The sequence below is a fragment of the Leptinotarsa decemlineata genome, unplaced genomic scaffold, assembly GCF_025532065.1.
Source record: "Leptinotarsa decemlineata unplaced genomic scaffold, Ldec_3_MD MMD2_tig00000035_RagTag_RagTag, whole genome shotgun sequence".
NCBI classification, from domain to species: Eukaryota; Metazoa; Arthropoda; class Insecta; order Coleoptera; family Chrysomelidae; genus Leptinotarsa; species Leptinotarsa decemlineata.
In genome coordinates, this window is record NW_027412540.1 from 26,971,368 (window position 1) to 26,997,599 (window position 26,232).

Genomic DNA, 26,232 nt, shown 5'->3' on the forward strand with positions numbered 1-26,232 from the left:
TTCTTGTTCGCATCATTCCCCAGGAATTTATCTTGTGACAGAGTTGGAATCATTGTCTCGTCGAAAAGTATGTCTACTGAAGTAGCTATTCTTGATCTTCGAGATCGTTCTGCGTATTTCGTACTACGGGTTGCTAAATCTTCAGGATATCCGTCGAATACGATTATGGCATTGGATTTATATTTTGATCGAACGTACGTGATGTAATTACTGCAAATAGATGAAAATGGTTCACCGCGATGCGAAATGACTCGGTGTAATAAGTGCCCTCCGTATCACATTGTATCACCAAAATTTATTTCTTCAGAATGTTGCTTAAACGCCTTAGTGATAATGAAATGGAGCAAGTTTGTACACAAGAAAGTTTTTAAGTTCCTCTTCAGATTCTTTTGCAATACACATTCGTTGGAAAATTAATAATGGATTAATCGGAACAATTCCACCTTCTATTGGGATGCCTGCAGTCATAACACCAAGTGATTTTATTCTGTCATTCCGCTTGAGCCAATTTCTCGAGCCACGTAACAATTAATGTTTTCATCTCCAACAACTCCAGTGCTTATTGACATAATATCCTTTATTTCTGGAAAAGGTGAATGGTTGGACAACCAATCCATCAGCTTTTTTACATCGTCATCATCGCGGCTTACTCGTGAACTTCTCATTTCGACGTGCTGCTCGGAACCAGAAAAAGAAACATTGCAAAAGTTTTCTACTCCGTCGCAAATATTGTGCAAGAATACCATTCCTAAAGTCCACTTGGAAAGCACGCTTTCGTTGACTCCTCGTCCATGAGTAAGACCACCAAGGCATTTCATCGTTCTCATCAGCGATTGCTCAATTGTCATATCAGACCATGTGCCACACCAAAATTTGTCAGAACGTCTAATTGTAAAATATCCTTTAGTTGTAAAAAGTTCGTATTCTCCAGCTGACATTCGTTTCTTTAAATCCGACATGTCCTGCAAATATAAATGGCATGATTTTGCATATAAGAAGTGGCCACTAGCATGAAAATAAGGAATCGTTTTCTGAATAGTGTCGAGGTGTAAATTCCAATTGCCCATTCTTTCCGCTTCAATGAATTGTTTAACAAGTGTAACCATCCGGAAATACTGAACCCATAATTTTGCTGTACGGCCACGTTGTTCAAATGTAATCAATTGATTCTCAAATTTCTTTGCAAGTTCTTGACAGCATTCCTCTTGGTCCGCTTCGAGTACCACTGACCTATCGAAATTGTATAAAATTATTTCTAATTCTGCATCGAGATCGGGTGAAATATCTATTGATTGTAGAACAATTTTGGCAATTGAAAGATGTGTCAATATATGTGGTCTTACCGCACGTGAATACGCATGTCCTGTCATGATTTTTTCAATTGAATTAATTGCGTAAATAGTGTTAAAAAGCTCTTTCAATCCACTTCCAGTCATTATGTATCCAATTGATCCCAAGAAATACATCAATAAATGAAATCCATCGAGTCTTACGATAGTATTACTGAAAATGAAGGTCGAGAGTATGGAGACTATATACACCGTGTATAGTCTCCATAGTCGAGAGAAAGGGACCCAATACAAAGGCGACATATTACCCTTATACCTGGTTTTTCAAAACCGGCGGCAGTAATAGAATATTTTGGAAAAAAATACGAAAAAAACGTGGTGGTGCAGATGAATAATACTTTGCGGCGCTCGTACGCCAAAAACTATTGATTTTATGAAAAAAATTATTGATACATAAATTGTAGGAAATTTTTTCTAGTTTAATTTTGTAAATTAATATTTTTTTCGTAAAATGCGTCGGAAAGGAGATATTCCTAAAAAACCGTTTTTAGACGACATTTTTTCAAGATGGCGGCGCGAGCGTCGGGGGTACGAGGTGGCAAAGTTGAAATTCGAAAAGAGCATACCCAAATCTATAAATTAGCCAATTTTCAAAACTCCCGGAAAACTTTCCAGGTCACCCCCTTTTTTTTTACCAAATGACTGGACTATATATTTCCACTATAAAAATAGCCATTGAAAGATGCGGCTGAATGGACAGCTGCGGCATTGATAAAATTTATGTATCCACCAATTCTACCTCTACTTTTAACTTGCACATGCGTAATTGCACGTAAACAACAAGTGAATGAACGACAAGTCTAGAATGGTTTCACAATACGTGACTAGTTGTTATGACTCATCCAAACATCGTGTTTGTTGTGCAATGTTACCTCTCACCTACCTGTGGCATAATTCCTGACCTACATCGTTAGCGCCTCAGTCTGACATTCAAACACCGTAGAAGCTTCATTAAAGCAAAGAAAATCAAAATTTTGGCCGGTATATACAGGGTTTCACGGCCAACTTCGATTTCATAGACACTGCAATATCTGTCTTTTCTGACGAAATACGTGATAACAATCTCGAACTCTCTTGCCGGATGGAGTTTCCAATTCTCGGTCTTCATAGAATTGGTTAGGTTCAGGCATGCGCCGACTCTCTTCCAGCGAGTTTTATATAGGGTGAAAGTCACCTTGATTTCAGTCTTATTGTAGCGCGGAAAAGTAGAGGCTTGTGAGCTTTTCAGTGATAACGAAACTGTTGATAAGTTCAGGAAGTAAAACCGGTGAGTTCAAGATTAACGTTACAGTGGTTTTATTAATTTATGGTTTATTAATGATGTGAGTTGGGATTTAAAATGAAAGGAAGTAATATGAAGAGAAATAATATTTTCTTTTGGGGGATTTTTTATTTACTTTTTTTTTAATTTCTGTAGCGCTGTTCACCAGAAACAAAGATCATTGTTGGGAAAAAATTGTAATGTTATTTTGTAGAAAAGGCTTGTCAAAGAAATAGTTTCCAGGACATGGGCACTTTGAAAACTTTGACTTTTATTCGACCTTCATGCTGACGCTCTTCAGCCGATGTATTCTGATACATACAGCTGATAAAATTCTGTATGGTCTTTCCAGGAGTTCGATCATTTATAAATTCTCATTTTGAAAAATAATAATTTGTCTTTGAAATTTTCTTCCCGGTTGAATTTTTTTAATAGGCTGACATTTTATGTCGAATTTAATAATCATTTGTACTCCTCGGTAATATTTTTCCAAACATTATTGAACTTCCGAATTGAATTGAATAATGTATTTATTATACATAATAATAATAATTTGTAATGCACTGTTTGTAACCTTTGGTGCAGTAATGAATATTATTAGAGTTAACACCAAACCGTTATTATTAACACCTCAACAATTTTTACAATCACCAAGTGATCATCTTCAAGAGGGAGATTAAACATTTAATTTTCTTCTCGAAGATGATCACTTGGTGATCGAAATACGTGCCGAGGTGTTGAAAATAACGGTGTGGTGTTGGGATAACATTTCAGTAATATTTAATAATAATGAAGAAAAGAGAATCGAAACTTTTCATGTTTTTTACCACTTTTATTTGCAGTTTCGTCCTATAAAGACATTTTCAAACTTATAACATTAAACTAACAATAGTTTATTACATTAGCCCTTATATAGCACTTCTGTAGGTAATAATCGAGGTACTTGGCTTGATTGAGTACCTGAATTTACAATTGTTAATAATAATAATAATAATAATTAATAATGATAATAACACTAGCACAATGGAATATAAAAAAATGTGTGTAAAAATGTTTAAATTTAAACTAACTAGCAAATTTAAACTTGCATGTAGCCAGACAGTGAACATTACAGATAAAGATTAAAGTATCATATGTTAAGTAACATTTAAATAAATAATGAAATGTAGGTACATATAAACATTAAATTATTATTAAAACAGTGATATTTGGTTTCATTACAGATACAAATACCCTAGTGAACAATGGAAAACAATTAAAAACAATAAATGATAGCCAATAATGCCCCAAATATATTTGGGACACAAAATTTGTATTCTATTACTTTTTTTAAATTCTTTGAGTGCCCTTTTAAAACCCTTTAAAATGGAGTAAACTAAATCGATTTGACCATTTAACAGGTTGCACCCGCAATGATTATGCTTGTGAATTTCCAAGGATTCTAAATAATTGAGTTTGCAACCCTTCCTTGCATAGTGCAAAATTTCCGTATCGTTTAGATTCGGGAACTTGTGGTTGAATGCCAAGGGATGGTTTGAAAACGTCGAATTACTTTTTCCTATGTGGCTACCACATAAAAGGTAGATACACAGTGCATTTCTTTAATGTCCCCCCTTTTATTTTTTAAACGGATCAACTCATAAAATTGAAATTTGGGATGATGAAATTAATGCATGAATACTTTATTTCGAACTGAAATTGACAGTTGAATCTTTCAAGATGGCAACTGGGGCCATCTGGGGACAAAAAATTAAATAGAAAGAGGGGCCTCCCGAAGAATATGAAGTCAATATCTTCACTTACTACAAAATGGCAAAACATTGAATAATTTCCTGAAGACAAACACATTAATATCGATATTCCTAGAAATATTCCTTTTAATCTGCCATATGGCAATTTCAACAACCCGATAAGGTTTGTTAAGTTAGTTTTCGTTTATAAAAGCGACAAAAAATGTTAGTACGACAATGAAAATCCTTGCTCAGTTAGAGTATTCCCACTCAGTTTTCGGTTTTACTAGCAGAAAAGTTCCACGTCAATATTCTCTACAATGGTCAATTCTCATACAAATTGAAGCGATTTTTATTTACGGTGCGACGCGTAACTTTCACGAGACCTAAAGGATCCTGAACAGTCTACTTATTCCGTCGTGAATGTTTGTGAGGTGTCTCCTTCTACTGTGTGGAGATTTTGGCAGAGGAATAGGTATCATCCATACAAAATTGAAATGGTACACCAATTAACTGAAGATGCCCCTGATCGAAGAACAGAATTCTGCTAAATCATGACGGAAACCATTGCAGGGCATCGTTCCTATTTCCACAATAGTTGTGGAGATGAGTAGGATTTAAACGGCAATGTTCACAGACAAAATTGCCTTTATTGGAATGACACTATTCCTCACGTTTTCCGGGAAATACATACCCAATATCCAGAAAAAATTAACGTTTAGGCAGGAAAATTGGGAAACCATATTGTAGGACCTCTATTAATTGATCCAAATTTAACAGAGGAACTTGTACCTATCTGAAAATTCTGGAAACTACTGTTGACCCTCTCATCAGTGAAATAGTCGAAGCGAATCCTTATGAATTTTTTTCCCACATGGCGTCCAGTCGCCATCTTGAAAGTTTCATCTGTCATCCCATTATCCCAAATTCAAATTTTTTGAGCTGACGCGTTCAAAAAATAAAAGGGTGGGGACATGCACTGTATACTTTCGCGGAATTTTTCAGAACTATTTAAGATAAGCAATCTTACGGTACATGTAAAGTTTCATCTAAATCTGTTCAGTCGTTTAGGCGTGAAAGAGCCACAAACATACATACATACTTACATACATCCTCACAAAACTTCACAGTTATATTAGTATAGATAAAATATAGATAGCTAGATATGAAAAATATCATTGCATACCACTTCATTGTATTGTACCTTACACAATTTGTTTTTTTATATTAATTCATCTGTGAGATCAAATAGGTACATGATATCGATCTAAAAAATACCGAAAGGGTTACTGAATTACTGAACACATAAAAGTTAGTTCCAAATTGCGGATGAATATTTACTTGCATTCAATCCTACACGATAAAGAGCTAAAAGATTATGTCAGTAGTAAACAAAACCGTAAATGAAATGTAGTTCGTTGTCTGGTTGACGCAAGAATATCAAATATCACTTGCAGACAAACTATTACGTTATCTTCAGGATTCGTAAAAATGGAAAATAACAGATTAACGGATTAACCATATAAAAATCATATTTTATCTGTTACAATCGTCCTCTCGTGTCTGTGATCGATACTGTTGAATTAAAAATTTGATTGCCAGGGTCAGGGCCACAACATTGAGGGAATGATGAGAATTTTATTTCGTTTCAATTAGTCATCAGTATGATAAAGTTAATTTATTTGGGACTATCACACGTGCATATTTCAAAGTGTTGAAAATCTACAAATTGTTGTTTGTTTGAAGGTGATTGACAATGCTCCATGATGAATTTCATTTCATCAGTTCGGACTTCCATTGTTTAATATAATATGATTTGAAATCTCTGAAATAACAAATAAAAATTGGGAATTACGTAAAAAAATAACAAGTACATTAAGCAAAATACTTTAAAATGAAATTACAATTAAATGAAAACATTAAAATAAGGCATAAAAAATTAAAAGGTGAAGTAACTTGGCTCGATTTTTTTTTTAATTTTAAATTTTTATCACATCATCACAGGACACAGCAAACGTCAGATACAGGTTTGAAAAAGCAAATTGAAATGTATTTATAATGTCTATAAATCGAGGGGGATGAAAATATTTGAATATTGAGGTACACTACAAATCTTAAAATTTTAAAACAGTATTAACTATAATACAAAGACAAGAATTTAAGTATTCAGCTGAATTTAAAAATCTGAGAAGCACAGTTGAAAGAGTATCTAAAACTAATACACGTTATTACGAAAGCATTGAAGGGCCACACAAAAATATTTTTTTCCAATTGCATAATTCTGATTTTCATCTCAGAATTCTGAGTTGCAAGTCAGAATTCTGACTGGAATCTAAGAATTGTGACTTGCAAGTCAGGATTCTGAGATTCAAGTCAGAATTTTGACTTACAACTCAGAATTCTAAGATACAAGTCACAATTCTGAGATTTAAGTCAGAATTCTGACTTGCAACTCAGAATTCTGAGATGAACGTCAGAATTATACAAAAAGGGCCACACAAAAATATTTTTTTCGATTTGTATACTTCTGACTTACAAGTCAGAATTCTGAGATACAAGTCAGAATTCTGACTTGGAAGTCAGAATTCTGACTTGGAAGTCAGAATTCTAAGGTACAAGTCAGAATTCTGAGATTCAAGTCAGAATTCTGACTTGCAACTGAGAATTCTAAGATGAACGTCAGAATCATACAAGAAGGGCCACACAAAAATATTTTTTTCGATTCGTATAATTCTGACTTACAAGTCAGAATTCTGAGATACAAGTCAGAATTCTGACTTGGAAGTCAGAATTCTAAGGTACAAGTCAGAATTCTGAAATTCAAGTCAGAATTCTGACTTGCAACTCTGAATTCTGAGATGAACGTCAGAATTATACAAGAAGGGCCACACAAAAATATTTTTTTCGATTTGTATCGTATTGTATGCATGTCAGAATTTTGACTTCCCTCTCAGAATTCTGTTGTAAGTCAGAATTCTGAGATGAAAGAATTATACAAATCGAAAAAAGTATTTTTGTGTGGCCCTTCAATGATTTCGTACGTTATTACATCCAACAATCAAAAGAATAATAGCGTTTCTGTTTCAAGTAACTTATGACAGAACTTCTGAACCTCTTCAGACCCTTGATATCTTTCAGTACTTGAGGTAGTGAGGAGGTGTATGCTTTGATTGCTTGGTAGTGTGTGCCTTTCTCATAATAAGTTGATTTATGGTAAGGGGCAGATAGCTCACTTCGATGTCTAGTGCGGAGGTTCATATTAGTAGAATATTGATCAGCATTTCAATCGGTCAATTTCCAATTTGTTGCTTAATTTATATTTTTTCATTTCATTGTAATTTCATTTCTGGGTTTTCTGTTTAATATTATTGTTATTTTTAGCTACTCTTTCTTTCAGATATAGGAATGAAATACTTTGTCTAATTTCCACTCACTCACTGTATTAATATCAATACGACCAAGGTTTCGGTTTCCACACCATTCTCAAGTGTTCTAGCACTACTGACCTAAATAGAAATATCGGAGTATATATATCCGAGAGTAGGTAATAAGATATATACCTACATTCATGCATTGAATATGCATGCATGAATGCATGCATATTTAATGCAAAAGCATGAATATGATAATCATTTTCAGGAGGTTGACAATTATCTATTTGCTGAAATATATTGATCGTAAAGTTGTACACCTCTTTCTTTCGTTTTCAAATTATTCCACTTGTTATATTCTCGTTCTCTGAGAATATCTCTAAATTTTCGTCCAACTTTCGTCATTGTCAATAATTATATTCATTCATTTTTTTGACTAGTAGCTCATTCTGTTGAGATTTGAATTTGAATGGAATTTTATTGAATGTAGGTTAGTCTTTTATGGTCTATAATTGCATTGGTGAATTTCACTGAAATAAACAACAGAAATATTGACGTGGCAGATGAGTGACAGCTATAAAATAAGTAGAAAATATCACCAAACGTCAGACATCAGTCGTCAAAATCCATTTCAGAGTTTTCAGAGTAACACTTTAATTTTTTCCAGATTGATCATACACAAACATGACTACCAGAGACACACTTTTCTCCATGGTCTCGGAACCAGCCGCTGAAACTGGCAATAGAGTAACGATTGTAGGAGTTGGACAAGTGGGAATGGCTTGTGCTTTCAGTATTCTTTCACAGGTATATATTTGATCTATAATTCCATTTTGCTCAGAGTAACTTTGTACTTTTCGGCAGGGAATTTCGAACGATATTGTTCTGGTCGATGTTATGGAAGACAAAGTCAAAGGCGAAATGATGGATCTTCAACATGGATCTCTTTTCCTGAAGAACCCAAAAATCAATGGAAGTAAAGGTGAGATGTCGAGAGTTGGACTGTAGAAATGTAGGGTCATTTCAGTTGAAACGGAAGTTGAAATTATTTCCACACCATCAATACAAAGTTTCAAAGATAAATATTGGGGAAAGTCGATTATCTATTAGGGTTTTGATTGATTTCGATGTTTGTGGTTGACATTATAAGTTACATAGGTATAATGATATAAGAAGGGGGCCCTGTTATAGGTTTATACCTCTTCAGGGTTGGGTTCCTTTACAAATAACTTACATTAAAATTATCAAAGTTTGTAGTTGCGTTATTGGTTGGAGTATCCGAGTCCATGACTGTAGTCGTTCTTGAGGATTCGGGTTTTTGTTGGGCCAGGGGAAGCAGGCCTGAGACTTCAGGCTGTTTCAGGCTTTGCGCTGTCCTCTATCTGATCACCAGTGGGTACTCCTCAAGGATGTCCTGAATTTGCTCCGATGGGTCTTCCACTGCTCCCAGGAGTCTGGCTGGGGAAAACGGTAGCTTCTTCTTGGGTATCCTTCTGGGTCCTCCACGTCACGTCCAAGGAGCGATAAGGGTGCTGATAGCAGTGGTGTTGTTGCTTATTCCTTTGAAACTATATATATATATATATATATATATATATATATATATATATATATATATATATATATATATATACAGTATGTCCAAGATAAGGATCCTAAGCATGGGAATCTCAGTACCTGTTGGAGATACAGCTTAGGTTAAATTAGGAAAAAGTTTGTTCTTTAAAGCTTATTTACATGCCGTTTAGAAACTTGAAGAATTTTCATGGCCTGCTGAGATATTTGGGAAAAACGAGAATTTTTGACAATATCAATTTTATTTTTTTCTGACTTTATTTGAAAAGATATCAAAAAACGAATAACACTTTTTCATTGGCACTTTTAAGGTACTACACGATGGTATTTTTAGATTTTATATCCGACGTTTCGTTTTCAAGAAACCATCATCAACTTTATTTTTTTATATGACCCGAAACAAAAGTACACCCTGTATCTGATTCCATTTTTTATTACGAATTCAACGATGTATCACATGCCATTGTTTTCTTTTTAGTTTAAAAGAATATTACATTTTTTCTATTTTTAAAAAAAATCTTTAAGTAGGCGTTGCAAACAAATGCTTTGACGTAAATACCTGTCACCGAGCCTGTCAAATATTATGTAATTACACGATAAAATAGTAATTGTCGTTGTTGTTAGCCTGTTTGTCGAGTTGTTGTTTTTAGAGTTATTGTTATTGTTGTCGTTATTATTGTTTATTGTTGAATAGATAATATTGTGTTATTATCGTCGAATATGCCGGGTGAGCATTATAGCCATGAAGAAAAGTTTGACATGCTAACGTGCTACATTTTGTGCCTCAAGAATACTGTAAATTCAGCAGCAATGTATCTTAATACATATCCAGAGAGAAAGCAGCCATGTAAGTCCATTTTCTTAGAGCTGGCTCGAAATTTAAAAGAATATGGTTCATTTAAAAAGCCTGTTTTATCTCGAAAAAAGGAATCTTCAGAAGAAGCCCAAAATAATGTTTTACAAGCAGTTGTTGAGAACCCTGAAATATCAACTAGGCAAATCGAAAATAATGTAGGAGTAGCCAAATCCACAGCTCAATTTATTTTGCGTAGAAATAGATATCACCCCTATAAATTTAGGATTTGCCAAGGATTTGCGAATGGTATACACGCGCGTGTGAAGAAGATTATAATTTCCCTTCAAAAATAATATGGTCCGACGAAAGTATGGTCACTAATAATGGTATATTCAACCGCCGCAATACGCATTACTGGGCTCAGCAAAATCCGCGTGTTAAGAAAATATCAAGACATCAAGAACGTTTTGGGTTCAATATGTGGTGTGCAATTTTAGGAACTAAAATACTATGTCGGTTTTTTTACTATAATTCTTTGACCGCCGAACGATACCATCATTTATTGCAAAACTATGTAGAAGACTGTTTAGATAATTTACCTCTGGCACAGGTCAATAACTGTTGGTTTCAACAAGACGGTGCTCCTGCACATAATTCTAGACAAGTTCCAGAGTATCTTTCGCAGCGATTTCCTGGAAGGTGGATTGGAACCTTTAGTGAAGTGTCTTGGCCAGCGCGATCCCCTGACTTAACTCCTCTGGACTTCTTCATATGGGGTTTTGTTAAAAACCGGTTTCACCAACATTCTTTTCAAACTGAACAGCAGTTACGAGAATGTGTAACTGTCGCATTTAACAGTATTACACCAGAGATGTTACGTCATGTTTTAAGTTCTACAGTTAGAAGATCATACTTATTTTTGGAAAATAACGGAAACCTGTTTGAACACCTCCTTTGAATTAAATAAAAAATGCGTTAATTTCTTTGTTGTTTTCATTACTTAAAAAAATCATTATTAACGTACTTAAAAATACATTTTAAAAATATTAAAAATGTAATTTTCCCTTAAACTAAAAAGAAAACCATGGCATGTGTTACATCGTTGAATTCGTAATAAAAAATGGAATCAGATACAGGGTGTACTTTTTTTGTGGTTTTAAAAAAAATTATAGTTGATGATGGTTTTTTGAAAACGAAACGTCGGATATAAAAACTGAAAATACCATCGTGTAGTACCTTGAAAGTGCCAATGAAAAAGTGTTATTCGTTTTTTGATATCTTTTCAAATAAAGTCAGAAAAAAATAAAATTGATATTGTCAAATTCTCGTTTTTCCCAAATATCTCAGCAGGCCATGAAAATTCTTCAAGTTTCTAAACGGCATGTAAATAAGCTTTAAAGAACACAACTTTTTCCTAATTTAACCTAAGTTGTATCTCCAAAAGGTACTGAGATTCCCATGCTTAGGATCCTTATCTTGGACACACTGTATATATATATTATATAAAATAAATTATGCCAAATGTTGATACAGTTTTTAAAAACAGATAAATTTTTCACTTTATTTCTACTTTTTGCGAAATAGTTTCATACATAAGCATAATTAAAAAACAATATCAATGAAAAGTCAATAATTTATTCTTTACTGCACTTTTCAAACAGTTAAACTTTGATTTACTAATTACGAAAAATTACAACGAAATTAAACTAAAGGTGGAAACAATTGAACTGAACTGACTAAGCAAAATATTTTATTGTCATATGACATTTGTTGAATAACTCAAAATAGTGTTTATCAGTTTTAGATTTAAAATAGTTTATTCGTTGTCTAGTGTGTTGTTAAAAATGCTGAATCTTCAAGAGAAAATTGAAATCGTTTTAATATGCGGCGAGAATACCGGTCACCGACAAGTAGCTGATATTTTCAATGCCAGACATCCTGCAAGAAATATTCATCAGTCAACAGTTAGTAGGATAATAGCTAAGTTTAAATCTACTGGCTCGGTTGAGAGTGATTTTAGAAAAGCACATCAGCCTTCTAGACATACTGAAGAAGTGGAATTTGAAATATGTTTGGATGTCGTAGAACATAAAAAACAAGTATTCAAGATATTGCAGATAGAACATGTGTTAACCGAGAGAGTGTACGACGTATTTTACACAAAATTAAATTCACGCCTTATAAACCGATAACAAAAATACACCTTGCAGAGACTTGCGAAACCATGATCTTTTTGCAACTCCATTTAGAAAAACCAATTCAGAAAAAAACTCTCCTTTATGCTGAATTATCAGATTCTTCAACACTCATTGCACTCATTGCAATTGAAAAACTGAGGTTACCTTTCCTTAGATTTAAAAAGTATGTGAAATCTATTTTTATTTATGATTAGTTATCGGTTCTTCATATACTGTTCATTTAGTTTTTTGTTAATATTCGTTACTATATAGTGTAATGTACTTAGCATATTTTGTTTACTCACTATCTTTCATATGTAAAATGAGGATATTTTTTGGATTTATTCTGTTTGTATCCCTATTTGTGTAATAAATAAATAAATAAATAAATATTTGATGATTTCCAGATTATTCGGTGACAGCTGGTTCCAAACTATGTATCATTACTGCCGGTGTTCGACAAAGAGAAGGTGAAACCCGACTTGATCTGGTACAACGTAACACAGACGTTCTCAAATTCATCGTTCCAAATCTCATCAAATATTCCCCCGACACAATTCTTCTGGTAGTGAGTAATCCAGTAGACATTTTAACATACGTAGCGTGGAAGTTGAGCGGTCTCCCCAAAAACAGAGTTATTGGTTCTGGAACTAACTTGGATACCTCGAGGTTCAGGTTTTTGATATCTCAGAAGTTGGGAATATCTCCAACTAGTGTCCACGGGTGGATCATTGGAGAGCATGGTGATACTAGTGGTGAGTTTTGCTTTGATATTCGGTGTAATCATTATTCAAATATAATAAATCAACACCTTCAATAACAATAACACTTCCTACTTGAATCAATCAATTGTAATTTTAATATACTCTAATAATATAAACGTAAGATTTTAGGTGGACTGAAAATACACAGATGGCGCCATTATTATCAAATTCATATGGTTTTTAGGTAACCCTAACCTTCAAAAGTAACGTGTACAAGTTTCACAGCTGCCGGATTGTTAGTTTGTGGGATAAATTTAAAGTGGAGTTTTTTTATCATTTTTTTTCTATGTTAGCCTACGGAATTTTAAGCTCAACTGTTATATTTTTTTGATATCATGATTATCAGACTCAAGATTCATGTTGTAATTCCAGAGAAAGTCAGATTTCTCTCTATAAATATACACAGGAATTTCGTTTTCACGATTCAGTAAACTTTCTTATAAGATAGGGCCTAACACCGTCTCTTGCGGAATTCCCAATTTTAAATATTACGCAGATCTTGCATCGTTGAAATTCGTTCGCATTCTTACATTCAAATTTTGTTGAAACCAATCATATTTAACAATGCCAATATTTTTTGTTTTTAGAAATCGCCTCAATAAGTTCTTATTAATGGTTTTGAAACTATTAACATTCAAAACATTCCTCCAGATCGGGATTGAGATACTCTGCTCAACACTCAAAAATGATAAAAAAAACTGAGGTGAAAACCCCAACTCGTATGCAGTGTCATCACTGAATTTTTTTTACGAGTTCCATCTGAGTCTTATATATTATCTTCACATGAACGATTTGTAAAAAATAATTTCCAATTTTATAGAAAACTGTAGCCTACCAGTTATAATTTTTGTCTCATTTGAAATTTATCAGTTTTATTTACCAAATAAAATCCTGAACCATTTTTTTATATATTTGAAACTATTTCAAACACTCATGTTTTTATTTTTAGACTGTATATAATTGTATTCAAATAAGTAATATAATAACTTGAAAACTTAGGGGAACATGCCCATTTTTGTTTATAAATGAATATATAGTGGTAAAAGTGGCAAACAATTCAATTCCGTCATGGTATCATGAAATTTGGTATATGATTTTGAAACTTATAAAGACTTACATAATTTTTACCAATTTCATCAGAACACGCCTTTATAGAAAATGTTGGTTTCAAGAGCTAATTGTTGATATTCATTGACAGACGAACATATTATTGTGGTAACATTTTCAGAAAATCCACTATGAAATTCAGTTGAGCGTTAATCGTTAATTAGGTCTGTTAATAACAAAAAATTAATGTTACTTCAATTCTGACTCTGTTGAGAAAGACTATGTAAATTTCCAGAAAGAACTGAATTTGATCAAACAAATCGCGATTAATAACGGTTATAAGGTAGATATTGTAAACTCCATTATTTCCAAAAAACGACAAAAGCAAGCCATGGATCTGGTCTACCCATATTCAAGATGCGATAACGTTAGTTATAAGACATTGACATATGTGGGGGAACCAAACAGGAATATTGCCCGTTTTTTGAAGAAAGAAGGCGTAAACGTAGCTTATAGAACGAATAATAACCTAAGTAAATTTATTAAAAACAATAAGGACAAAACTTTGGTGTCGGAGTATATAAGCTGACTTGTGGCTCTTGTCCAAAACTGTATATTGGCCAAACAGGAAGAACATTTTTCCAACGAATTAAAGAACATAGGAGTAGTTTTGTAAATAGAAAGACCAATTCCACATTTGCAAACCATCTTTTAGCAGAAGGACATGAGTTCAATCATGAGTACGAGGTGTTACATTTAGAAGAAAAGAGTTTGAAACTCAATCTTCTAGAATGTTTAGAAATCAATAGATTCAGGAATTCGGGTAATTTACTGAATGATCAATTAGAACTCAATAACTCTCCGTTACTGAATATATTTTTTCAAATGTGAAAATGGTACATGAGATCAGGTATTTTAATTCGTTAGAAACTCAGGTAAAATATCAGCTACTTAAAATCCAGGTACTTCGTTTACAGGTACTTTGATTTCAGGTACTCCATAAACTATATATATATTTAGTATGGAATGTGTAGAATTAGTTGAAAGACACGCCAGATGAAGCCATTGTATGGCGAAACACGTGTTGCGTTTTTGTAAAACAATTTAGTGAAAATCTCACAATAAAGTGTTTTTGGAATACGTTATGTAAATTTCATTTCGTAATATGATTGTTACACATGCATTTTACTTCGATTACCCTGTATAATAGTTCATCATAACAGTTCTACTTCATCAATGGCAAGTTGCAAATTCAATTGACACCTAACAAGCATATCATTGATTATTTTGTATCAATATAGGCAACTTAATGAACACATTCATGTATAGTGTGTTGTCTACGGATGCCTTCGGGAGATTCAAATATTGTTCTCAAATCCTAGACAAGAAATTGGTTCTCTTTTGTTGATTTGTAAATTGTTAATAACTTGGTTGGATTTCACAATCGCAAAAAACATGAGTCGATTCAATTTGAAATTAGAAACAGAAAAAATCTAGATAGTGAGATAAAAATTTTAGGAATTATTATCGATTTCAATTTGACATCGTCAAACAGTGTCTCTTTTAAGTGTACACAGCGCCTCTGTGAGTGGGAGACTGAAACTTATTGGTTGTCTTTATTATTTCTTCATCAAGAGTGCTGTATGTCGAGAGTTTTTGGCTAAATATACAGGGAATGTGTAGTAATTATCTTCGATACGTTAATAAAAGATAAAGGAGCTCAAAATGATTACTAAATTCTTCTTATAGTTGCTTCAGTGAATCATCAATGAGTGTTTTGAATTTAGTATTCTACTATGTGTTTTATTTGACTGGCCTGCATATTATTTTGGATAATTTTTTGTATGTTTTGGTATTTCTATGTTGCTGAACGAATATATAGATAAATTGAATCGAATTATCCGAAATGTCGATTGTATTCGTTACTTAACGTTTCTTTTATTCCTTTGTCAGTGGCTGTATGGTCTGGGGTGAACGTAGCAGGGGTAAGATTACGTGAAATCAACCCCTCAATCGGCACCGATGAGGATCCCGAAAATTGGAAACAAGTCCACAAGGATGTCATAAATTCAGCATATGATGTCATCAAATTAAAAGGATACACCTCGTGGGCCGTAGGATTAAGTGTAGCATCATTAGCCAGTAGTATTCTCAAGAACATGAACAATGTCCATGCTGTATCAACGTATGTTAAGGTAAGAGTGGTTTTTTGTGTCCTTCAGTAGATTGGGAGAAACAATGTAACTTGTAGCACGACGACCACATCATTCAATTTAGTTTTATGTCTATTTTATAATGCTTATCATTGATTTTATGTACTCAGTAGGGATACAACTGCTACAGAAATGATTATAATCGGATATTCTATTCTTGAATATACTGTAACATGGGTGGGTCATCGAAAACTTGACATGGAGGTTTTGGATACTAATTTTGCAAATTCTAAAAAATGTCGATTTTTATTGGGAGTGGGACAGTTTTTCCCCATTTACAGCATCGTCACTACAACCCCGTAGCAGAGGGGTGAACAACCCTTGGAATTTCAATAGGGAACTGGGGGCGAGTCGTTCGAAAGATCTTGGAATTCTCTACGGTGTACATTTTTTTTAATTTGGACGAACCGTAATGAATTTAGAGTTGAAGTTACGTACTTTAATCTCATGTTAGCATATGCTCCAAATGGGCACCTCCAGCTTCCATGTAGTAATAGAGATTCTGCTGGAAACGTTCTCGAACATTGTGGAGCATTTCTATAGTGATTTGGCGACATTCATTTGTGATTCGTTGCCGTAAATCTTCAAGTGATGCAGGAGGAGTACAGTAAATTCTGCTTTTCAAATGACCCCACAGAAATAAATCTAACGCAAAAGGTCTGGTGATCGTGGTGGCCATTCGATAGTGCCCTCCTCCCAATCCAGTAATCCGAAAAAGTCCGATCTAAATACTGCTGAACAGGCAGAGCATAGTGCAGAAGAGCCCCATTTCGTTGAAATATTAACGGATCCTCCCGATAATTGTGGTCATTTTCAATAATATCAGTGAGAAGGGGAATAATTGTATCTTCTAGAAGCTCCATCAGATACATTTGTAGGGTTGAATTGCCTTCTAAAAACAATGGGTCAACAATACGGTCACCAAAAATTACAGTCCATACATTTAATTTTTGTGGACGTTGAGTATGCACTTCATGAAAAATATGAGGATTTGAATCAGCTCAATAGCGACAATTATGGCGATTAACTATGGCGATTTAGAAAAAAAGAACATTCATCACCGCTCATTCACTAACAAACTCGCAAAATTGCAAGCGTCGATCGAAATCATCTTCATTCAGTTCTTGCAATAATTTAATCTTGTAGAGATGCATTTCGTGGGTTTTTAAAATACGCCGAATGCTAATTCGTGACACCCCGGAAACAAATGCTAACTTTCTTGTGCTAAAAGTATGCTCAAACTCAACATGGCCCAGAATTGCCACTTGATTTGCCGTTTTTCATTTGCTACAGATCCAGTTGCGCGAAATTCTGCAGTTAAATTGAAAACATACTGTCGCGACACATTCTTTCCATGTTGATGACCGAACAGTTCAGCGGCTCTCGCAGCACAACGTCTATTTCCATAGTACAGTTTAGTCAACACAACCCTCTCTGCAGTTGTATGAATCATTGCTTCTTTAGCAACACTTCACGGCACTCACTACTAGTAATAATGTAGATATCACTTTTAACATAAAAATGAGAAATAGAAACATCATTCTTAACCATTTCTCATTTGTAATAGTCCTTTCATCATAGAACTAAAAAATTAACGCGTGAAAAACAAATGAAAGAGTTCCAAATACATTCCAACTGAGCAACAATTTGTTGCTATCAACAATATTGAAAAAGTTAATTCTCGGAAAGAACCTTTTTGAATACGTACAAATTTAAAAAAAATGTACACCATTGTTTAGACAATTCCAAGCTGTTTCAAACGATGTTGACTCGCCCCCTATTCCCTATTAAAATTCCAAGGGTTGTTCACCCCTCTGCTCCGGGGTTGAAGTGACGACGCTGTAAATAGGGAAAAAACTGTCTTCCTCCCAATAAAAATCGACCTGTCTGAGCGTTTTTTCGGATTTTCAAGATTAGTACCCAAAATCTCCATGTCAAGTTTTCGATGGCCCACCCTGTAGTTATGATATGCCTAGTATGAAATTTAACGAACAACAACACAAAGTATGGTTATTGGCGAAAGAAATTATTTTCTCCTCTAGTTTCCAATTGATAGGTTGAACGAGGTCGAATGAAATTATATCTATAAAGTTATTGTTTCCTCATTCAAAAATTTGCCTGATTTTCATTAGACAGTTGTTTAAATCAGTCCAGCAGTGCCATTTTTCAAACAAAATTTATCCAGCTTCCTGAAAGAACGTTTCCTGCAAGTGGCCGTCTCTCGATTTCTTTCACCATCAATGATGGTGTTCCCAGGGATTCACATTATCTCCAATCTTTTTTTATTTTATATCAACGACTTATTGGGAAAAAACCAGAATTCAATATATTGCTTTGCTGACGACAGCACACTTGTCTCGCATTCCATTCGGATTTCAGGACATCGGCAGCGGAGGCACATCTTCACCGGCTGCAGGAGGTAGCATATGTTAATGAGGATATATAGTAAAACCAATAATGATTGAGAGTAAAGCGCATTGTCATATCTAAATTTTACGTTACCAGTTTATAGCAGAATCAAAATATAGTAAGCAGTAGAGTTGTAGGTTGTGGCAAATTATAGATAATACACAATACTAGTACGATTAAAAGGTATTATTTATGACAAAAATCAGTAATGAGCTTGTAATGAGTAATACTTATACATTTCCTGATTACTGATCAGTTAAAATTCATTATTTTCTGTATAGTGATTTATTACAACTAGTGGCAACGCTGTACGCAACGATATTTCTGTCTTTGTCACTTTACCGTAACTTCCATCTCATCGGTGCAGTCCTCACTAATGTACTTGCAGCCATGAGCGTATCATTGGTTTGTGAATTATACAGCGTAAATTGTACGTTTTACAGTTAAGTTAGTCAGCAATCGACGTGTTGTGATAACAATTGGTGAAAATAATAGTGCTAATAAGTGTTTAAGCGTTACATAATTATATTTCTACACCGTTCTCAAACTACTCAAAAAATGGGAGACATGGTCGGGCCTTCCACGTCGAAAAAGGTAAAACGGTCGGAGTCTCGGTCAGTAAAAGAAAAACAAATTGTACTGTGAGTATTTCACTGTCTTGAAAGAGATCATCAGCCACCAAAAGATGACTTTGTGCATATGTGCTGTAATTCTACGTGTGTACCTCCGAATAACCAACCGGGCATTTCTACATCATTAAGTTCCACAATTACAAAAGATAAATTAGTTGATATGTGCTCTGATTATACCGGTGTACCGAAATCATCGATTTACAAAATACTAAGAGAAGCAGAAATTCATGGGGACGTACAAACGCCAAAAACTAGTAGCGGACGAAAAAAAATCACAGTTGATGAAGAAGCCAAAACCAGTATACGCAGAACTATTCACAGTTTCTTTTTCAGAAATGAGCTGCCCACACTACAAACAGTTCTGGAGGCACTTAGCGATCATGAATTGGTCCCAAAAATGGGTAAAGAAACTTTTAGGAAACTTGTACACGAAATGAAATTTACGTACGGAAAAGTTGACAGGAAAAGCATTCTCATTCAACGTCAAGAAATAATAGCATGGAGAAGAAACTATCTAAGAAAAATTGACGAATTTCGGAAGCTCAAAAAAAAATTGTACTTCATGGACGAGACATGGGTTAACCAAGGACATACGGTCAAAAAAGTATGGCAGGATGGTAATATAACAAGTGCACGACAAGCCTTTATTGAAGGTTTGTCAGTTGGGTTAAAACAGCCATCTGGAAAAGGTAGTCGTCTGATAGTTACGCATATAGGAAGCGACAGTGGATTTTTGCCAAATGGTGAATTAATATTTAAATCTAAGAAAACAGGCGACTATCATGAAGAGATGAATGCGGAGGTGTTTGAAAAATGGTTTGAAGGCATCATTCAACTTGTGGAACCTGGGTCTGTCATCGTCATGGACAATGCCCCATACCATAGTCGACATTTAGAACCGTTACCGAAACAATCATGGAAAAAGGCAGCAATTCAAGAATGGCTAATTAATAAGAATATCCAATATAACAAAGATAGCTTAAAGGCAGAACTACTTCAGCTAGCAAAATTACACACAGACAAATATAAAAAATTCTCAGTGGATGAAATGGAGTTAAGTCGTGGAATTACAGTTTTGAGGTTACCACCATACCACTGCGAATTAAACCCAATAGAATTAATCTGGGCGCAAGTAAAAGGATATGTGGCACGAGAAAACAGAACATTTAAATTAGTGGACGTGCAACATCACCTACAAGAAGTTATTCGAACTGTTTCTACAGAAGACTGGAAGAAATGCATGCAGCATGTTTTAAAAGAGGAGCAAAAAATGTGGGACGTAGACAACCGTATTGAACACAATACTGAACTAATTATAATTCACTTTGATGATAGCGGTAGCAACAGTGACGAATCTGAGGTTGAAGATTAGACGAAAATTTGTACATTTACATTTATATTATATTCTATTATCAAAAATTTGTAATTTGTATTTTCTAGTACCCCTGACGATGAGTTTAAGTTACTCGAAAGCTTGAGAATAGTTATAAAGAGTTCACTTATCAATTGCTGCAACCCAATGGTGAAAAAAAGTTATATATATGTATATATATATATATATATATATATATATATATATATATATATATATATATATATATATATATATATATATATATATATATATATATATATATATATATATATATATATTGTGTTTTTTATTAATATTGTTAATTTATTTGGTACCTACTATAATTATCACGATTATTACTCCGTTTTCATAAGGCCCACCTAATGACTACAACGATTAGGTAAATTACGATATTGCAAAGTTTCAATGAAATAAATAAAAAATGTGTATGAATATTTCAACTAATTGTACTAAAAATTTTTCTTTCATTCTTAACCCTCTCAAAAATTAATAAGCACGCCCCCGATTTGCTGTCAACTGGGCTTCTACTCTCAATCATTATTGGTTTTAGTATAGAAGTGATTTCGAATTGGCGTGAAAGTAATCACGTTCAATTCAATGCAACGAAAACCCATGCATCAGTTTTCTCCAAACAGATGAATGCCCCGAACCGGATATAATAATGCTAGGACAGACAATTCCGTTTTCTGCTGTGATAGCTTTATTGGGGGTTAAAATGAACACCAACTAGTCTTGGCAGAATCATGCTGCTGGAATTGCAAAGGCTGCTTCTCACCAGCTCGGAACACTGTTACGAATCAGGAACCTCTGCAACTTTTGATGCTTTATAAAGCTCATAGCAGACCTTCTTTGGAGTATTATTCACATGTATGGAGCTCCGTCCCTAAAGCATACCCTGCAGGGTATGCTTTAGGCACTTGAACCTTGATATTCTGGAACATAGAAGAAATTTTCGAGATTTGTCTCTCTTCTATAGATACTAGATAGCACATTTGTTTTCACCAAGAGGGGTACATATCAGGGGGACGGACTGTGGCTGCTTATCGTTTTGAGGTTCAACTCGATACATCTTCAACTTCACTGTTCAAAAAACTCTTCCATTTGGAGAATTGCGTTTATGTGGCATATCCTAAGTTGAAATATGTAATGTTGAGGTCATCGACATCCCTTCTAGTGTTGATATCATCGTGTTTGAGATAGTTTGATATCGTTACCCAAGAAACTTCCTTAATTATGAATGAAAAATATTTTTTTAAATCCATTTTTTCAATCAGGAGAAGAAATGTTTTTTATGAATGGCAATAAACGTCAATTTTGGTGACATTTATCGACCACAGAAGTGACATTTCTGATGCCCAGGCATAAAAATTTCTCTTTTAGGCATATCGATTGATTTTTTAATGCATAGGCGTTAGAAAATAACTCGTCTTTGTGTTGAAATTTTGCTCTTCTTAGTTTTAATGTATCGGCAATTAAATGCCAGCCGCGTAAATCTGTTACTTCTCTGCCTAGTTGAACAAATAACTATTATTTCAATCATTTATTATTCAATTTAGTAACAGCTGAATTAATAAACATATGCTCTTGATGAATGTTTTCTGGTTTTAAAACACATCTACACTCCTCACTCATTTATTCTAGACTAGAAATAATTCTTAATTCTTCTTTCAGCAGTAAATATTCTCCTTTCTGAATTTCCGTCATTTTCTTCAACTGACTTCGAAATTCAGGAAATAATTAAAGACTTAAGAAATCACAGGTTACATTGTTTCACTGAAAGTCTTTACTGCAGTTGAAATAAAGATACCCCTCTATTATCAACTGAACGGGGGCCAATTTCTGGAGTCATGGAAATCTTTTTACGCATTGAAACTGACGTTATATTTAACTACCTGCAACAATCTAAATGAATGTCCGGCCCAGAATGTAGAATCATGTGATTTCGATGCCCAGTGGAAAAGGATTTCCATGAGATGACCAGTTATCATATCACAATAGCTCAACGATGTTGAGCTCATTATCAACTGGGATAGAATGGCATTTTTGTTTTTGCTTGGTAGAACTAGCTTACAGCTTTATGATAGAGCTTCAGTAGTTGCTGATCTGCTATTTACTGAATGAACTGTATGATTATGCAATAAAACGTCTGAAACATATTTAAAAGTATGCCAATTGTGAAAATTTCAATACTACTTTTTGACAAGGAAAATGGTGTGGGAAGAAATTTTAATTTTAACACTACTTATATACACTGGAGAACGTAACTTTATTCAAAATATCATCAGCTTGATCTGATATATCTTCTTCATATCAGTTTTTGCACCAGGTTTCGAGTGTCTCTTACATATTTGTGATTTCATATATCATTATTTGAAACATATTCGACTGCCATGATTATAGCCAAAGAAAAAACTTTCTATCGAACCAAACTGTGCAGATTGTTTCGAAAGTTTGTCCGTTTTCATGAGTCAACTTCAAATTGTAATGTCTCAGCGAAACAAGCGACATTTGAACCACTTTTGCCAACGTAACACACGTCGACTAATTCCGTCAGCTGAAAATTGGATTCTTGGGACTCGACGAAGTCTACGAAGCGCTTTTTGTCTGATCCTGATTGGTGGCGCAGATTCTACCAGTGAGAAAGTGCTTAGAAAGATGGTAGTCGGCTGGCCAAAAGTCTGGGGAGTATGGTGGGTGAGACAGAACTTTGACACTCAATACGATGATTTGTGAAACGTGCGGACGTACGTTGTTGTGGAGCATGGTTGGACCGCTTCTGTTGACAAGTGTCGGCTGCTGCTGAAGCAATTATCGATAGATTTCGTCGGTTTACTCAAAATAAGACTTTGCTGTGATGGTTAGGCTCGGTTGCAGAAAGTTATAGTGAATCACACACATTTTTCAGTTTTCACGCATCTACACACATTTCCTCTATCCCAATATTAAACGTTTATGACAGTATAGGAACATACCACTGCTTATTTTTTTTTGCTATCCTTATGCTTTCCAAGCTTTATATTATGCAAATTATGAAAAGAAGAGCCATCTTCTGGCTAGAGTACCATCAAATATTTCGTTTCAATTTGTATCCTGCTACTATTAGTCCCAGGGATTTTCAAGGTCTTGGGAAATGATTGAATTGAAACTGTCGCTTGTCCTAGGGATTACATGGATTGGATTACGATGTATTTTTATCCATGCCAGCAACTTTGGGATATAACGGCGTTGTAGATATTGTGAAACAGCCACTGTCAAGTAGTGAAAGGTGTTCTTTGAAATTCTCAGCGGCACTTATGAGCGAAGTCCAGAATGGTGTTATTTTTTAGAAGTGAAAACTCACCCCATCTGCCGCGAAACTGGTAATCATCCCATATACCCTTTGTTTTCTATCCCCCATTTTCTATGACTGTCACTTTCAATAGATAATAAATGTTTCTTGTAACTCCATGAAGTTTTGTTAGAAGTTAGAACTTTTTTTCGACTTGTTTTTACTTCAAGAAATATGTTGAAAATTCAACCGGAATCCTGCATGTAGTTTTTTACCAAATTGAATATTCTGGGACAGAGATAATGGAATGCATATCTCCAAATAAACTGATGAAATACAAGGTCAGAAAAGATATACTGGAAAGGGATCATTTTTAGTATTTTTTGATTAGAAATGCAATTGTGTGAAAGCTATTTTACGGGTTTTTGGCCGTGTTCTGCAGGTTTCAAAGGCGATGTGATAACGGACGCAGTGCCTAAGCTAATAATAATAATAATAATAAATGGGCTTTATTCACACACAAAAATCAATGAAGGGCGAAGTTCACTTGTGGTTTTTACAACTCAACCTAGGGAATAGTATGAATTATATAGAAATTTAAAAATAATTACCCAGTACACATTAGTTAGCGGGTAGTTCATGACTCTTTGTGAAACAAAGGCTTTAAATTTCAAAGTAAATATTAAATAGTGAGCCAAAGGGAAAACCATATGAGCAAGGCATACCATGAATATATTATCTATCCAGAAGGCTTCAGATATGTTTTCAACTTTTTCTTGAAATTATAATATGAAGTAGAGCATTATATTGTTCGATAGAGTAGTGAATGAAACTACGAGAAAAGCAGGCTGTCGAGTATTTTGGAATAATAAAAGTGTGGCGGTTTCGTGTCTCCGAATTATTCTGAGATTTGAAAGTTTTATATCTTTCATAAATATAATTTTTCGTGAGTCCATGTTTAGCTAACACAAACAAACGGGATGGTTTGCCCACTCGAGAGCGTGCCACGTATGATTTTCCGTGTGAAAAACATGGTGTACTCAAATCCAAGCCACAAACGGACATTGTTTGGCCTTGGGACTTATAAATAGTCATTGCAAATGTCAATTTAATTGGAAATTCGTGGTATATTTTCACCTCGGAACTTGCCATTTAAAATGCTGGCTTCGACAACGTTTTCCAATAATTTTTTAATGACTAATCGCGTGGGGTTGCACAGCCGTGGCGGATTCAAATCACGGAGCAATCCAACCATCAGTTGTAAATTATGCGGTGGCAGGCCTGGCAAATCCAATGACTTCAAAATCTCTGTTGAATATTTCACAGCTTCGGTGGCATCGCAAACTGTATCTACACTCGATGTATACACAATAATAGTGGTAAGAATTTTATATATTAGATTAGTGGGCGTGGCTTGATTACCTGAACTTGTTTTTGTAATTTTAGGGACAGGTAGCTAAACTTTATTGATGTTCATTGCCACTTCTCTTCTATTGAAATTATCCCCAAATCGGAAAATAGCTTTCACACAGTTATCTTCGGCCGTGAACGTTCACATTCTTCAATCTCTTGAGATTCTTCGAAAATAGTCACTTTCCATGGGAGAACTTTGAATAATCAACAATGTAGGAGAATTATTGGGCTGAGGTTTTTTGGTTTTTGTCGACCACAAAAGGATTAAAAAAATGTTAAAACTGAGTAAAGATTTATATTTGTTTCAATGATATGTAGTGTGCGAGGATAAAAGAACAATAACCTCGTACGGCAAGAATTCTCAGGTTTTCAAAAACAACCTGAAACTGATTTGAAATGATCAATTTAGACTTTTGGAGTCATACAATAACTTTGGGGAAAATTTTCCAAAAATCGACAGTCGTGGACATTTTTTTTCCATTATCACATTCTCAAGCTCTCCTACTGGTATATCGACCCACAGGATGATGAGGTGACGGTCAAAAGTTGAACTATTCCAGAAGGGAACGAAACGAATATGGTTGAGCTGAGAAGAATATCAAGCAGAAGCGGGCTCCTTCGATATTTGAAGACCAGAGCACCTCATCTTTATGTAGTTTCCACAAGTCTGACCAACACTTCTTGGGAAACTACCTAGAGAGCACCTAGTTTGAATAAAAAAATTTGCAAACAGTTACAGGGAGTTCTGTTGAAAGCTGCCACGTCCGTTGTAACAAAATAGTACCTTCATTTCCTTGGAAACAAGCAACAAAAACTAAACTGTTTTGTGAAATGCAAGTACCTGAATAATTC

At 34.4% G+C, this 26,232-nt stretch overlaps 1 protein-coding gene across 4 annotated transcripts in view; it reads left to right on the forward strand.

The window, feature by feature from the left end:
- The first annotated feature begins 2,412 nt into the window (after positions 1-2,412).
- Positions 2,413-26,232, forward strand: part of Ldh (Lactate dehydrogenase) — a 34,637-nt gene continuing 10,817 nt past the window's right edge. For 3 of the 4 annotated variants that reach the window (XR_012464748.1, XM_023172197.2, XM_023172185.2), the window contains exons 1-5: positions 2,413-2,616; positions 8,379-8,518; positions 8,576-8,693; positions 12,667-13,014; positions 16,024-16,265. Coding sequence is in view for 3 of the 4 variants with exons in the window: in XM_023172197.2 (XP_023027965.1) it covers positions 8,396-8,518; positions 8,576-8,693; positions 12,667-13,014; positions 16,024-16,265 (831 nt within the window). In the remaining variant the exon portion in view is untranslated. Of the gene's footprint in view, positions 2,617-8,378; positions 8,519-8,575; positions 8,694-12,666; positions 13,015-16,023; positions 16,266-23,860; positions 24,147-26,232 lie in introns of those variants that run through there. The other variant, XM_023172178.2, reaches the window with a different exon arrangement.